At 47.9% G+C, this 15,506-nt stretch overlaps 1 protein-coding gene across 5 annotated transcripts in view; it reads right to left on the bottom strand.

Annotated features, from left to right (window-relative positions):
* Nucleotides 1-8,017: 8,017 nt before the first annotated feature.
* GTF2E1 (general transcription factor IIE subunit 1) overlaps nt 8,018-15,506 on the bottom strand; it is a 54,546-nt gene continuing 47,057 nt past the window's right edge. For 4 of the 5 annotated variants that reach the window (XM_054204025.1, XM_054204006.1, XM_054204014.1 and 1 more), the window contains 2 exons: nt 13,117-13,364; nt 8,018-9,772 (listed from right to left, as the gene is read on the bottom strand). In XM_054204025.1, the coding sequence (XP_054060000.1) occupies nt 9,342-9,772; nt 13,117-13,364 (679 nt within the window). In that variant the 3' untranslated portion in view covers nt 8,018-9,341. The remainder of the gene's footprint in view (nt 9,773-13,116; nt 13,365-15,506) is intronic. The other variant, XR_008466786.1, reaches the window with a different exon arrangement.

Here is a 15,506-nt window from a genome sequence, read left to right as displayed (position 1 = left end):
CGTATCATCAGCTTCTCGGTCATGCCAGGTGAAGGAAACATTTCCAAGATTTCATTTAATACCTGTATTTAATCCATTAGCTCTCCCTGCAGACCTCCTGAAGGCTGGGCTGTGATTAAGGAGGAGATAAGTGCCCTGTTTATTGCTCTCCTGATACTTCTCCACTTTCCTCTCCACTTCCACGGGCAGTTTGCACCCCACAGTCATGCAGCGCCTCGGAAATGTGCATGGGACCCCCCTGCCCTGTCCCCTTGGGATGAGTTGAAGAAGAGAGACCCCCCCTCCCCAGCTCCAACAATGCAGCTCTCCCTCTGCTGTGCCTGCACCAGAGTAAGATGTTCCACTCATCATAGAAAGGGAAGCTTAACAGGCAGCGCTGCTGGGTGGTAAAGGGAGAAGAGCTGGGAGCAAAATCCTTGCTCCAAGCATCCACACCTCCAAGCAGACATCCCTATCATCAGGAGCAGCCAGCACGGATTCACCAAGGGGAAGTCATCCTGGACCAATTTGATAAGCACCTGTGAAGAAGGGACTGGCCTGGTAGATGAGGGGAGAGCAGTGGATATTGTCTACCTGGACTTCAGGAAGGGCTTTGACACTGTCTCCCATAAGATCCTCATAGAGAAGCTGATGAAGTACAGGCTGGATGAGCAGACAGGGAGGTGATCTGAAAAATGGCTGAAGGGCCAGGCCCAGAGGGTGGTTATCAGTAGCATGAAGTCTACTAGGAGGCCAGTAACTAACGGTGTACCCTAGTCAATATGAGGTCCAAACCTGTTGAACATCTTCATTAATGATCTGGATGATGGGACAGAGTGTGCCCTCAGCACATTTCCTGATGAAAACAAACTGGGAGGAGTGGCTGATACACCAGAGGGTCAGGCTGCCATCCAAAGGGACCTTGACAGCCTGGAGAAATGGGCTGACAGGAATCTCATGCAGTTCAGCAAGGGTAAGTGCAGAGTCCTACACCTGGAAAGGAACAACCCCATGCACTAATATATGCTGGAGGTAAACCATCTGAAGAGCAGCTTGGATCTGAGGGGTCCTGGTGGACACCAGGTTGAACGTGAGCCAGCAATGTGTCCTTGCTGCAAGGAAGGCTAATGGTATCCTGGACTGCGTTAGGTAAGGTATTGCCAGCAGGTCGAGGGAGGTGATCCTTCCTCTTTATTCAACACTGGTGAAACCACACCTGGAGTCCTGTGTCCAGTTCTGGGCTTCCCAGTACAAGAGAGAGATGGACATACTGGAGAGAGTCCAATGAAGGGCTACAAAGATGAAGAAGGGACTGGAGCATCTCTCCTATGAGAAGAGGCTGAAAGAGATGGGGCTGTTCCTCCTGGAGCAGAGAAGGCTCAGGGCAGGATCTTATTAATGTGTATAAATACCTGAAGGGAGGGTGTGAAGACGATGGAGCCAGGCTGTTCTCTAGTGACAGGAACAGAGGCAATGGGCACAAACTGGAACACAAAAGGCTCTGTCTGAACATCAGGAAATGCTTTTTTACTATGAGGGTGACTGAGCACTGACACAGGTTGCGCAGGGACGTTGTGGGGTCTCCGTCCTTGAAGATTCTCAAAAGACATCTGGACATGGTCCTGGGTGCAGCCTGCTCAAGATGGCCCTACTTGAGCAGGAGGGTTGGACCAGGTGACCTCCGGAGCTGCCTTCCAACATCAGCCATTCCGTGATTCTGTGATTTTGTATAGTTACAGCCCTTGGTGTGAGGAAAAGTTACCAGCAAGACGGACTGAGAGTCACCTGCAACCACCTGTTCTCCTTGATTCCTTGCCATTAAGCTATAGGCTTGAGTATCGTGTTTCACTCTCCCAGTTTAAAGGGCAAATTACTTATTTTTGTATTTTCCCTCTTCAAAATATAAAAGGAGGGATGGGGGAAGGGAGGGGGAAGTGACGAGGCCAGGGAGGAACAAGAGTAACCATCTCCAGCAGACTGTGCCCTGCCTACAGCTCCTTCTGCTGACACGCTCCATGAATCCTGCAGCGCAGCCGCGGCTTCTGTGAAAACCAGAGAGGACGAGCATGAGTGTCTGAATCACAGCAGCTCTCTCTGTGGTTCTGCAGCTGTTGCTGCTACGGCACAGGCTGCACCAGTCTCACTGAACGTTTGGCTCCTTCTAGCACTAAAAAAATGCTGGATTTCCCGTTCAGAGCAATCCATCGGCAGCCATGAGGTGAAAGCGGTTCCCATTTCTGCTTCGTTATTACTTCCACAGGTGCCAAAGGGTGTTTCATATGGGACAGAGAAAGGTTCTGGTTCACTGCCTCTTTGTCCTCAACAAACATGAGAAATAAAACCTTAGTAATGCATGATTTATTTCCTTTCCAACATGGATTTCCAGCGTTGATGCTCTTTTTATTACTGAGTTAGACACGAAGCAGTTTTTATGTCCACTGTGGACTTGGAAGTGCACTAGACACTTTCTGCAAACAGGGAGCCGTTCATCTCCGGTTCATTGGTTTTGACCACCTGAACAAATGTGCCCCCACGCACAGTGTTCATTTGGCCTGTTTTCAGTATTTCTAATGGCTTGACTCACACCTTTCCCGGGGCAGGCTCCATTAGCATGTGAATTACCAATCCCGCAAGGAGCTCATTAGTACAGAGCCAAGCCAGAGGTTTTTAGTTCATGGTAGCTCCTGCTCCATTGGTGCACCAAAGACGCTAGTGCCCATTGCATGAGGCACAAAATATGCAAAGAGTTAAAAAAGCAAAGCCCACCCAACGTTGAAAGGGCTGAAAATGTGGCTTTTTGACACCTGTCCAACTGGAAGAAGCCACGCCTGCCGCCTACGGAGATAAGCTCCTTTATTCTGGACTTCAGAAAGGCTGCAATGACGTGTGACTATCTAGGTAACAAAAACTTCAACTATTATTTGCTGCTCTTGGCAGTAGCTCCTACCTAAAACGTACAAAAATCCTTATCTGTTAACATTCCCAAAGGGAGACATGCTTCGGGAGGGCTGGGCAGCCCCCCTACGTGACTTTATGTGCTTGTTTCTCATACACAGACACAGACGTAACAGCCCACTCAGATGAAACCTTCAAGGAAAGAGGTACTTTTTAATGCGACATGGAACTCATTTTGGCAACTCATTGCTGCAAGGTATTCTTGCACCAAGCCTTCCAGCATGGTGAAAGTAGGAGTCAGATCATTCAAATGGACCTGCAGGCTCCTGCTGAACTTGATGGCTAATCTGGGGACCTCCCTGATGCCTTTGTATAACTTCCAAGAGGCTGGCACACTCAGTGAATATTACCCTTCCTAATGGGCTCTGAGGCAATGGAATACACCATGAAAAACACACCATGAGCCAAGTCCCTCTTCAGCATATTGTATTTTAATTTGCTTGGATACGGCACCCATGTGGCCTGGGAGAGTTTTGCGAAAGTGAAATTTCTCTCAAGATGCCTCATGTTCTAAAGGCCATATTTCCCTCTAACCCCATTCCTTTCTACTTTTCCCTGTTGTAATGGGGATAGTTTTCATCTCCTGACATCACCAGAAGGGCTGCGAGGTGTTGAAAGCACCACGTCTTGGAAGAAAGCATTGTATGGCAAAGGAAGAATAATAGTGCTGACAGCACAGGGAGAACAGATATGTCTCCTTAAAAAGATTTTACAGCCTCATTTGCATTCAGAAGAAAAAAAAAAGTTGTTGGTTTGGTTTTTTTTTTGTTGTTAGAAGCAGCAGGGAAACACGAGAAATTCAGCAACTCAAAATACTCCCAAGGAACAAAAAGAACAAGGGTTAAAATAAAAAAAAAAAAAGAAAGATCACATTCCGTCCTACGGAATCACATCCAGTTCAAGCAGCAAAGATTGCGTGTAAGGGGAATGACCAGCCTGGGGCTGATGCCAGTTCCCTCCCCACTGTAGGAAACTGGGGGGCGAGGGAGGGGGGCCATAATAGGTGTTTCCCCCAAGCCCAGCCAAAGCCTCACTTCTGGAGAAGGCACAGACCTACCATTCATTAAACCTCTCTGCCGGGACGTGGTACAGCCGGAGGCAGTCATGGCCCAGACCTGCATGGTGGACCTCAGCACGACAGGGACACGTGCCCCAAGAGTGGACGTGGCACAAGCCAGAGCTGCTCGGTGGTGGTGGTGGTGGTGGAGAAGGGACTGAAACTTTGTTTTAAATTGTCACCTGGGTGTGAGTTTATGAGAGCCCGTCAGCACTGGCTGGGAGAAGAACAACCAGCACCTTTGCAAAGCGCGGGTATGGATAATCTGGCCAAAATGCCCCGACCTATCATTCCCCAATATGGGACAGGGCTGGTTCAGACACTGCAACCCAAGCATCCCCAGGTCAGCTGGTATTAAAAACCACCATTAAACGCTGATTGGCATCTTGCGCCCCCGTAACGTATGTTAAGAGGACATAGGAAAAGCATGGACTCTGCTAACAGTGCCTGGCAAATTTGGCATTGGATCAGGCAGATTTCCGCTGTCAGAAGCGCAGAAAAAGGAATGTTTTTAAGACTAAGAGGATCCCTTTACCCGGTGAGCCAGGCTTCTCAGCTCTACGTACAATTTTAGCTCACTGCAAAATTAGCACTGCTCACCTGCCTTCTCCCAGCAAGTAATGGGATGGCAGAGGCTGGCGATACGGATTCCAGGTGAAAAATAAGCAGAAGCAGTACGTCAGGGCTTTAATCGAATCTGCAGGAGATGTGATTTTTCCTCCTTGCCAGACGCACCTTTTTTTGTACGCAGACGTTAATGCTCGTGGAACAATATTTGATCAGCCTTAATTTTCAGGCTGGATCCCTGCCTGTTCCTCCGGCTGAGCAGCCCAAGGTTTCCTCCTGCTGCCTGTGGCCAGCTCTCGGCAGAGATGTGCGCATTCGTCGCTGCGTGCAGCCGGGGTGAAGCGCATGCAGGGTCTCTTAACGCACTGCAGTGGAGCCGAGTCGCTTCCGATGCGGCTGGCTCAGCCTCCTCTCTGCCATCCCTGGCTGGTTCATTAGCATCAAACTGTTCAAAGGGATGGAAATTGAATTATATTTAGGTCAGAAACATATTTTAAGCAAAAAATACCTGTTATATTTAAAGCATCTTGTTCAGAGACTCTCTGTCTACTGCTTCCAGGATGGCTGCACAAATAGTCACTGTCCTTAATATGTTTTTTGATGGTACAGCAGGCACTTCCAAAATCTGATTTTTGTTTAAATATAAATTAGGTTCATTCTCTCTCTCAATCTAATTAATGCTGGTAAATAAGAAACCACCTTCTGGCAGCTCATTTAGGTATCCCGAACAGGCAAGAGCCCAGATTTGCCTGGATAACTTTGGAAGACAGAGAAAATAGCTCTGCCATAGTGACGGGGTTGTAGTCCCGGCCAGCCCGGCGCTGCCGGTGCTCTGCTCTCTGCTAGGAGGGAGCAGGCAGGCAGCTTTCCAGGAGCACCAGCACTCAGACATCGCTCCCCACTCTTTTTAGGCAGCGGCCTCTCCACGACTCCCTGTGCAACCGCATCTTAAACAGCTTCAAGCATCTGGCTACGCCTCCTGTCAAGACTGCACGAGCGATGATCTCCTTAGACTTTATAAATATTGATCCTTATTCTGGAAGCAGCTCAGCAGACAGAAGCTACTCTTCAGCCCCAGCTCCTGGAGAAGAGGCTGTGTTGACTCACAGTCAATACACTTTAAACTGGAGTGTATCGTGATGCTTAGGGATCCTCGGCTGCCCGTGCTTAGATCAATACCGCAAAGCCTCCTGTGGCCAGCAGGATATGGCCAGCAGGATAAGGCAATACCAGCCCTAGAACAGCCCAGAGCAATTTTTGCAGCCCTGCGTGACACTTCTCCAAGGGACGGAGCCCACAGCCTCACTGCTTTATGTCAACACATACCAGAGCAGAGGAACAGGGTTGCTGCTGCTGCTTCTCCGCAAACCACCCAGGAGAGCACACTGGACAGCCCGCTGGCTTGCCCTGCTGCTGACATGTCCTTCCACCTGCTCATAACCTTTCCATTTCCGTGAAGGCTTTCTTTTGTGTTTGATTCCTGAGGCAATTTTCTCCCTCCTCCGATGGGGGCACGGTGGGAGACAGAGACCCAAGCACAGCTGGCTGCTTCTCCCCTCAGGCCCCTGTCAAACTTCCCCGCAGCACGCCCAGGCGCTGCAGGCATCACCGAGGCAGGGCGCCTTAGATGTCTCAGGGAAGAGATGATGCTATTTTTCTGCCCTTCCTCCAGGGGATCTTCAAATCCCTTGACTCTCACAGCGCAGGAGTCTGTTTAATCTGAGTCTGTTTGAAGGAGGCAGCAACACAGGAAAAGAAGAGTTGGATGGAGGAAGACGATGTTTGGGAGCTTAGTATAAAAATTTAAAACATTCTTGTTTTCCAGCGTTGATAGTGCTCTTCCCCTCCATCAGCAGCTTCACCGATCTGCTCTGGCCTGCTCTGTGCTGGGCCAGGGAGGACATAACTCCACTGTGTTTTTCCTGACGCGCAATGGGAGCGGGGACAGAGGCAGCTCTCCCCAAGCTGGGAAAAGCACCCAGGGCCTCTGACCTTTGGGGAGAGGAGTACGAGCAGCTCAAGAAATGCGTTTTTCTTTCCAGCCTGAGCTGCAGTGCCCTGGCCTCAAGTGCACTCATCAGATAAAACACGTTTCAGGCTGAAAGCAGACACAGAAACTGGTTTGAATGGGTTTAGACAGAACATTCACCCAGGAAGGCTTCAGCGCTCGACCACACTCAGGGTGTTACTGGGTTCGCGTTAATGCAGCACATGCGGTCCAGCAGCCAGAGGAAACGGCTGGGGCCTTCCTCAGAATTGATGGCTTTATCCCTTGCATTAGCACCAAGCTCCCAGGCAGTGGCTGGCTTTGCTTGCAGCAGCCACTGTTCTTCCTCTCCTGGCATGTGTGCAGAGCCCTGCTTCAATTGCAAAAAGAAAAAAAAAAAATTAAAAAATGGCACCATCGATTGTACTTGTTCCTTTTCGTTCAAGCACTGTTTGTCATGACAGGGCAGCAGCAGCACATAGTTGTCCTTTGACAACAGCCCTAACTGGCTGTAACAGAGCAGAGCAGCCATCCTTTCCAAGAGCCAGAGGCTGTTAAAAATGGAAGGAAACAATGACGGCATCTGCTCGTGGATCTTGACCTTGCCAGTCCTCCTGAGGGCTGCATGTGGTGGAGGAAAGGCGGAAGGCTTGCCCTACAAACCACCGCACCGATTCCCTCACGTGCAGGACATGCCTTGCCGAACGACAAAAATTACAGCTGCTGTACAAACCACAATTAAAGGTGTTCATTAAGTAAAACCACAACTTTATAGATGATTATGCTGGATATAGATGCAGTGTAAGTGCTCTTTTAGTAAAACCCATTATTTCTTCACCAAAGCTTTAATAAAGCTACAGTTTGATTTTGCAGACTGAAAACTCAGTATAAACCGCTAGCGAGTTACAAGCATGAGTACCTGGTACTGTGTTCAGGATTCGTTCTCAGTTTCTGTCTTTGGCTCCTTGTAAACCTTCCTGCTTTTCTCCAGCGTTAACCTTGAATTCAACCAGATTAAATCTAGACAGAATTGGTGCAGCACTTTTTTTCTGTTAGCTGATCGCCGAATCTGACTTACCAGCTCTGGGGCTTGATATCTAGAAGCTTGATAGCAGATCTTGGAATTCTGTCTACACAAAAGTACCATTCGAACCAGCGATACAATGTCTGTGAGACCTCTGCCATCAACCTATGCTTCCCTGGAGGAAGGGGGAAAGGAGTGGAAGTGCTGATCAAAAAGGGCCTCCCCTACAGCATCGGTGTAATGAAACATCCTTCCCGGAAGCGCAGGAGATTCCAGGAGGCATTCAAGGAAGTTCTAGTAAGGAGAAACAATGTGCAGTGGGATTTCAAATAGGCCTTCCCCCAACGGAGAGCCTCAAACTGTGTGGTTTTTTTCTTGAATCGAGTAAATCAAAATGATAAGGCAAACAACATTGCCAACTAGGCAGATGACAAACTGGAAGATGACAAAGGGGAGAAGTTTCTGTTTATTTATTCCTCTTTAAAATGACTTAAAAGCAAATTTAAACACTATTTAAAAAAAGACGGGGGTCCAAAATATCAAGAAGCTGAAAATAAAACCACAAAGGAGGCATTACAAGGTTAGCAGAACATGGAAAGCATAGTTAGTATAAAACAGATTTACAGTCTCAGTGAACAGCAAATTCATGCCGCCCATGTAAATTGAACAGTACATAATACTGCCCCTACCCTCTGGAACACAAAATTCTTTTATCATTTTATTTTATCATAGTACTGGATAGGAAAACACAAGAATTTTAAAAAACCAACATTTTCAGTTGAAAGAGAAAAACATTAAAAATACGATATTGCTCTGTAGGCACTAATGAATGTTCTTCTATGGTAAAAGAGTGCCGAAGCAGAACTCAAAATTGCATAATTCCTATTAAAATGATACAGCCCTGGTGTGACTGCAAATAAAAACTAGCTATGCTATTTCTCTGGCACTGCCTGACTGTGGCCCTGCCCACTACGAACCATCTGCAACACTGGAGTTCGGACAGGGCCAGGCAGAAGCGACGGGCAGCAATACTGGAAAAATGAAGGTATCTCCTGATAAGCCGGAGCGCTCTGACAGCTCAGATCCATGGAGGGCTTTCATTACACTGACAATGAGTGACTGTGTGCTTGCCAAGGCTTTCACTCTGCATGCTTTAAGTTACACCTGACCTTGAGGTGCCAAGACCTAGTAAGGAGCGAATGGGAGCAAGAAAAGGTTGCTGCCCACAGGGCTGCTTGGAAATAGCCATTCCAGTGGCCGCTGGCAGGAGGTCGGCTACAACTCTGGCCCAAGCTTGCCATCAGCAGATGAGTGCTTCCCTCTCCTCTCCCCTCACTGAGCACAGGCAGCTGTAACGTTACTTACACCCACCTCTGCAGAGCACTTTGATGAGACCACGGAGCACTCGGGTCCTCTGAGGGCAGGGGTGTGGACTTCACTAGGATCTGCAACAAAAATCAACTCAAAGCAATCGGGGAGAGGCAGCTGCTGGGGCCTTGGAGAATGTTAAAGCAGTGCCCATGCAGGGCACCCTGAAGCAGATTTTTACCTTGCAAGCATCCTCACTTCTGAGATTTGTCCTCCTCTACCTGTTTTGGCACATGCAGCCTTCCTGCTCCCCCACTCTGGCGGGCAAGATGCCCGAGACTAGCAGTCCCAAGCCCCAATGTCCCTGTGCACAGGGGAGGAAAGATGCACTTCAGTCTTCTGTTTTACTAGGGAGTCTCTGGCTTAAAAAGTCACTTTTAAAAAAATGCCATGGCAGGAAGCAGTTAATCAAACATATCCTCAAACATGCGTCGCCCCATGGCTATGTAAACTTCTTTTTCTTCTGGCGTCATCTGGGCCACCAGCTCAGGGCGCTGGCTCACTTGGCTGTAGGAGTGCGGACGCCCAGCCACTGTGACAGTGGGGTCCTCTGCCACCACCTCAAACTCTTCATCCTCATCCTCATCCTCTAGCCCGTATGTTGTGGTGGCTGTGGTGGGAGCGCGGGGAGGGGATTCCTCCTCCGACTCGCTTGTCTCGCTCTCGGAGTCACTAGCGTTGGCACCGGAGAGAGGAGCAGCACCTCCGACAGTGACTGTTGAAGCAGAAGGTGTCTTCTTCTCGTGGATAAGCAGGGCACGCATCACCTCCTCATTATCATCCAGAGCTGCCCGGCCCTCCTCACGCTCCTGGAAGGCATCCAGATCCCGGCCCCCTGGGAAGAGACACAAGGGAATGATCATTTCCGCATAGAGATCTGGGTGACGGCCCTGAAGGCCTTCTGGACCCGTATTAATTACCGCCACTGAGCACGCTTGGGCAAGTCACATCCTTTCTCTATGCCAGCTCCTCCTCTCCCTTAAAAGACAGAGATAGTTAGGTTTTTGCTCATAACAGCAGAGCAAGTATTGACATTTCCTAGGAGCTGGGAGGCCTGGAGTCACTGTGGCTCCCAGCTAATAGTCTCAGCCAGAAGCACATCGCAAGAGAAGACAACAAACGCATGATGGGCAGGCACCTGGAAAAGACCCTCCAAGGAGGTGCCCAACTCAGGCACTCCTCAGCTGGGCTGATACCCTTTCGTCAATGTACAGCAGAGTGTAGTCCTTGGGACCAAAATCTGGGCTTTCAGATACTCAGACTGTGCACTCAATGATGACACTTGTCAGAGCTACAGATACCCAGACCACGCACCTAATGATGATGCTTGTCAGATACAGCAAGTATCTCAGTGCTGTTTCACAGATGAACAAGCACAGCCTGTTTCCTTCCTTTTTGCCCCTTAATTTACAGGTTGTATGACCACAGCCTGGAGGACTTGTGGTGGTGATGAAGACCATGGGGTGTTGCTGGCACAGACCATAAACACAGAACCAAAACCAGGCCCTGCCCTGTCAAGCTCCTCATCTCTAAGGATTAAGACGGAGCGGCAGATGAATCCAGGCAGACAGGGAATATTGCGGAAACCATGTGTTATAAAACAACATTCAAAGTAGCTGTGCCTGGTAAGCTCAGAGGTGCACCTATGAGGCAGGAAGGGGAAAAGCTCATTACCGCTCATTACTGGAACACGGTGGTAGCGAGCAGGATCTATCTTGTGAAGCAGATGCAGGTTACAGCCTGCAGCCAAGCTGCGCAGCACAGCGTGGAAGCCTGCGTTAAACCAGCTCCTGCCCTCCAAGCTGAAACACAGCCCAGCCAGCCTCTCTGGCTGCTTACCTGGACCTCTTATTCGAAGGGGACTGCCGTTTCCCAGCAGACAGACACCCGCCCTGTGCTCCTCTTTCAGTAAGCTTGGCTGTACAATAGCTGGGAGGGTTTGGCATGACTTGGGTAGGCAGGGTACACAGATTCAAAAGGTAAAATTCTGTTCAAAAAGTGGCGTTCTGCAGAAAACGTCTCTTAATCCTACATTTGATGAGAGGACTGTGAGTCCACCCAGCACCAATAAAACTACAGGCAGTATGGAAATAAACAACCCCAGGAGAAAAACTGAAATACAGATAACCTTATGTAAAAACAAGGCCTAAAAAGCAGGACAGACCCCCCCATAGCAAACTTTCTCTCTTGCACCTCAGATGCTGCCTACGAACAATTGCTGGAGCTGAGGCGATGGCATTCTGCCCGCATACTTTAATGCCACTTGCCTGCTTCTCCAAGACCAGGACCCTCATGATTTCAGCATCACATCCAGGCAGTTGGCACCCAAGCCTTTCCCCCAGGGTCAAAAATGCACCGGTTATTTTTCATCCTTATGAAATGAAAAAAATGCTGAGAAACAGGTGAACTTAGGAAGTAAGCTCTGCATTTAGCACTAAAAGCCAGGGGGAGTTTGTGGTCACTCCTTTCCTGTGGTAAAATAAAGGCCAAAAGACCCACCCCTAGCTTCACTGGGCTCGTGTTTTTATTGTAAATGAAGTTGTAGTGATGGGTGATGGCTGAAACCACTATTATTAATGCATTGGCACAAATCTTGAAAGAAAGGAAGAATGAAGGCGTTGTGTTGGCAGCCTTGTGCTCAGCTTGTTGCTCGTGACTGTGGAACCTAAGAGGCTATTAGAGAGCATCCCTGTGAGATAATGTTGTTGCTCATCACATTGAGAGCTGTGAAGTGACCACAGCCTGGAGTACCTCCACAAAGTCCGACTTTGCGGCTCAGGCGCGGGGCTGTGTCTTGCTTGCAAGAACTGTTCCTGCCAGATCCAAGCAGTGAATTAAACACCATAGATCTTTTCTGTCAACAGTCCCAAGTTTCCTTCCTCCCTGTTTATGTCATCCATGAGCTATAGAAATGTGTTGCAGCAGCACTTTCAGGCCATTTCCACAAGCCCCCTCTTTGGTCTCCAGCAGTGGTGAAGGTTAAGCAGTGATGCCATCATGCTGTAAGGAGATATACTCACTCCCCCTCCATGTCCTTCAGTGGCACCTGAGGAACATTTATGCTGTGTACACCAAACATCATCTCAAGCAGCCAATTTAAAACTACAGGTGAATTGAATGTCTAGCAGAAAAATGGGGTGAGAACTCACTATGGCTGGTGAGTAACAACAACATCTGCTACAGACTGCAGGAGGAGGTTGTTTCAATCACCTCACTTTATTTAATCTATTTGGAAAATGTTCTGGGATCTGTATGTTTGAAGGACGTTACAGACATTTTACCGTCCCTTTTCTTCAGTTCTGCTACACCTACGTACTCCACTCCTCTCCTGAGCACTGCACTGGTTCCAGGGTCTCATGCAGGGATACATGCGGTCCCCTTTTACCATCTTCTCTTCCTAGGGCATCAAAAGTTTCAGTCTATAATCCTCAGACAACTTGGAAGATCATATCTATTGATTCACTCCCGTACAAATAATAAAAAGTCTCTATTTCCTATTTTTAGTGTGTAAGCTGAAATAGTACACTTAACAAAGCAGAATGTTTCTATGAGCAGTTACAAGATCTTGACTATAGTCTATGGACAACCTGACCCCAACATGAATGAAAATAAAAGCAAACATAATGAGAACCAAACAGAAAGCAATAAAGACTCACTTGCCATGGTAACATACCTTCCTATTGTACTTCCAGAAGCTGTATTTCTGACATATTCTTCATATAAAACACATTTTCAAAACCAATTGGCAATAAGAAGGCTGGGAGCACAAAACCACTGCTGGTAGATTCAGTAGGCTTCAGAATGACCGAATGTTAATAAATGTTATTTTTCAGCAGTGACCTATTAGGCAGGCAGCTTTCTAGATGAAATTGAAAGACCTTCATCCAAAAGTAATAAACACTCAAGGTTGAAGATGTAACAGATAATTAACATTTTAGAAGCCCACAAACAATTTTGTGGGCAACTCGGCTTTACTGACCTAGATTTCAATCCTGGATCTAATAAATCAGGATTTTTTACATCTACCTACACACAGGTGCTTTGCACAGCAGAGGGGAGCAGCCAAAATCTGGAGTGTTGGGAGCAGCAGCTGTACACACACAGGGAAACATATTTTTGCCAGCACTTTAAGAGCATCACATAAGCAGAGCAGTACTTTTGCCTTGTGAATTTTCTTACCATCTTTGATCTCATCAGGGTCATAAGCCCCCTGCACTGTGCTCTCCCGTAGCCAAATTGGCCTCTCTCTGGCTGGCTTTCCTTCATTTGCAGACCGGTTAAGATCCTCCTGGTCCTCCATGCTGATGACAACGTTCTGGGTATACAAGTCCTCATACGATGGTCCTTTTGTAGTCCATGCTTCCCGATGGTGTCCACCTGCAAGGCCAGCTGCTGTGCCTGAACCAGCACCAGCTGCACGTTCCTTGCTACATAGAAGTCAAAGATATAAAAACAGAACATTCAGAACAAGCCCCTTCTTGGCCAGCATTACAACACATACTATGATTAGTTATCTTCCATGATCTGCACTGAGAACTTGCATTCTCATGTCTAACACATAATGCCAGGAATTTCTACACCAGCTTGCTGGTTTGGGGAACTTTGGTTGGGGGTTCTCTAATGGGAAACCCTACATGAGGCTATGGCAACTTCCTCCACAGACACTGAAAAGAAGAGACAGCACTAAGGCTTCTAATGCACTTATGTAAAAACATAAAATCCCAGAATACCCTGAAATAAAAGCCACAGCAGCAAAACATAGTCAAACAGTAATCTGGCGTTTGGAAAAGGCCTTCACACAGCAACCATATACTGCATAAAAAAAGCACCCAGGTTTAAACAAGTCAGATGATAGGCAGAGACCCAGCATGCTCAGATCTGTGAACCATTATTAATCACGGGACTCATGAAGGAGTTAACTCACCATCAAAAACACAGTTCAAACCCTTGCTTCAATTGTGAGTGACAGTGCGCATGGTATGTCACGTCTCCTGTGTTGCACAGGAGATCTGTACTATCCACAGCTGTGGGAGCACTGGGGAGTCCAGGCAGAGGAGAAGAAAGATGAGAGGGCACGTTCAAACCAGAGGACTAGCTAGGACTGGGCAAAGGGCTTTGTGTGGTGATGGTGTGTGGGAGGAGGCAAGACAGAACTGTCTTCATTGTGGAAAAGCTGGAGAAAGAAAGGCGATGACCGATACGAAGGGTACGACAGTCAAAGCCTAGCCCTCCTTTGTTTTCTGAGAGAAGCTGCAGCCAGCACATTTTCCTCCAGGCTCCCTTCTAACTCGGGAGACTGATGGAGAAAAGAAACATTCCTGCTTGGATCTGATGGAAAGAGGACATCAGGTGGAGTATTTTCTGCACAGTAATGGCAATGAGCCTAAAATACTCTCTCTGGTCTGTGCTGCTACATATGCATTGATCAGGGAAAGCAGATGAATGGAAACTCACTGCTTTCCAGGTGGGGGAAAGCCAAATGTGACCGTTCCTCTAATTCAAAATCATATTTCATCTTCTCGGAGAAACAGATCCGCTGCAGACTGCACCCGCCCTCAGCCATATAATTTCAGTCATCTGACTGCCAGTAGTACCTAAGGCTTTTCACGGGTAAGAGACCTGTCTAGACTCCTCCTCTTGTCCAAAGCAAATCCATCAAGGATACCCACAGCATCCCGGCTCTGCTGCCAGCTCAGCTGCCAGAAGTTGTCAGCGAGCACTGTTCAGACACTGCTATGTACCCATGACCTCTCTTCCAACTGAGAAGCTTAAAATAAGGTTGTAGTTGAAGAAGACCTGGGTAATATGCAATTTCTTTAATTCAGCAAGGACTGAACCACTGCTTGATGAGCTAATTCTGATGGATTTTTTGGGGTGAACAGTGAGAGGAAAATAAGCAGGTAGGTGATCATCTCGCTTCTCCACATAAAAAGTATTGGTGCGTTCAGCCGGAGTTTGGATTGAGGGCTGTGCACAGCCTCCCAATAGCGAGCTTGCTGGGGTCTGTTAGCAAAATACTTCACAGCATTGGTTTTCGCATGTGTCCACACACTAGCCGGTTCTCTCCTGCAGCCAGCCCCACTAAGACAGCTTCACATCAGCCTTGAATTTTGGGGCAGAAGACTCGTGCACATGTATTGCTTACGTAACCTAAGGAACCACACAGAGACCTTCTTCCCAGTGTGTTATTTCAAGTGTTGGTACCTTTCAGCTCTCCAAGACAGGCGTGTGTTCTGTGAAAAGCACCACTCTGCTTCCCACACAATAGAAATCTCTAACTAGCGTTTCCCTGACGATTTTATGTAATCCACTTTCCTCACAAGATACACAATGCAGCTCTCCCTCAAGCTCTCCCTCCCCACAACTGCAGCGTGACAGCTGAATACTCAGCAGGGCCAGGAACTGCCTAATAATACTCTTGCACAGAGGTCCCCGTAAGCGTGCCTGAAATGGACTTTTTTCCTATGCGGTATCATTTAGCAGCAAAACACTTATTCCACAACGTTAGGAACATTTCAAAAATGAAAGTAACAACCCTAAGAGACACCTACAGCAAGGATTAGTTTAAG

Source organism: Rissa tridactyla, chromosome 1, assembly GCF_028500815.1.
Source record: "Rissa tridactyla isolate bRisTri1 chromosome 1, bRisTri1.patW.cur.20221130, whole genome shotgun sequence".
NCBI classification, from domain to species: domain Eukaryota; kingdom Metazoa; phylum Chordata; class Aves; order Charadriiformes; family Laridae; genus Rissa; species Rissa tridactyla.
Note: the sequence above shows the minus strand (reverse complement) of the source record. Positions and strands in the feature narration are given on the sequence as shown.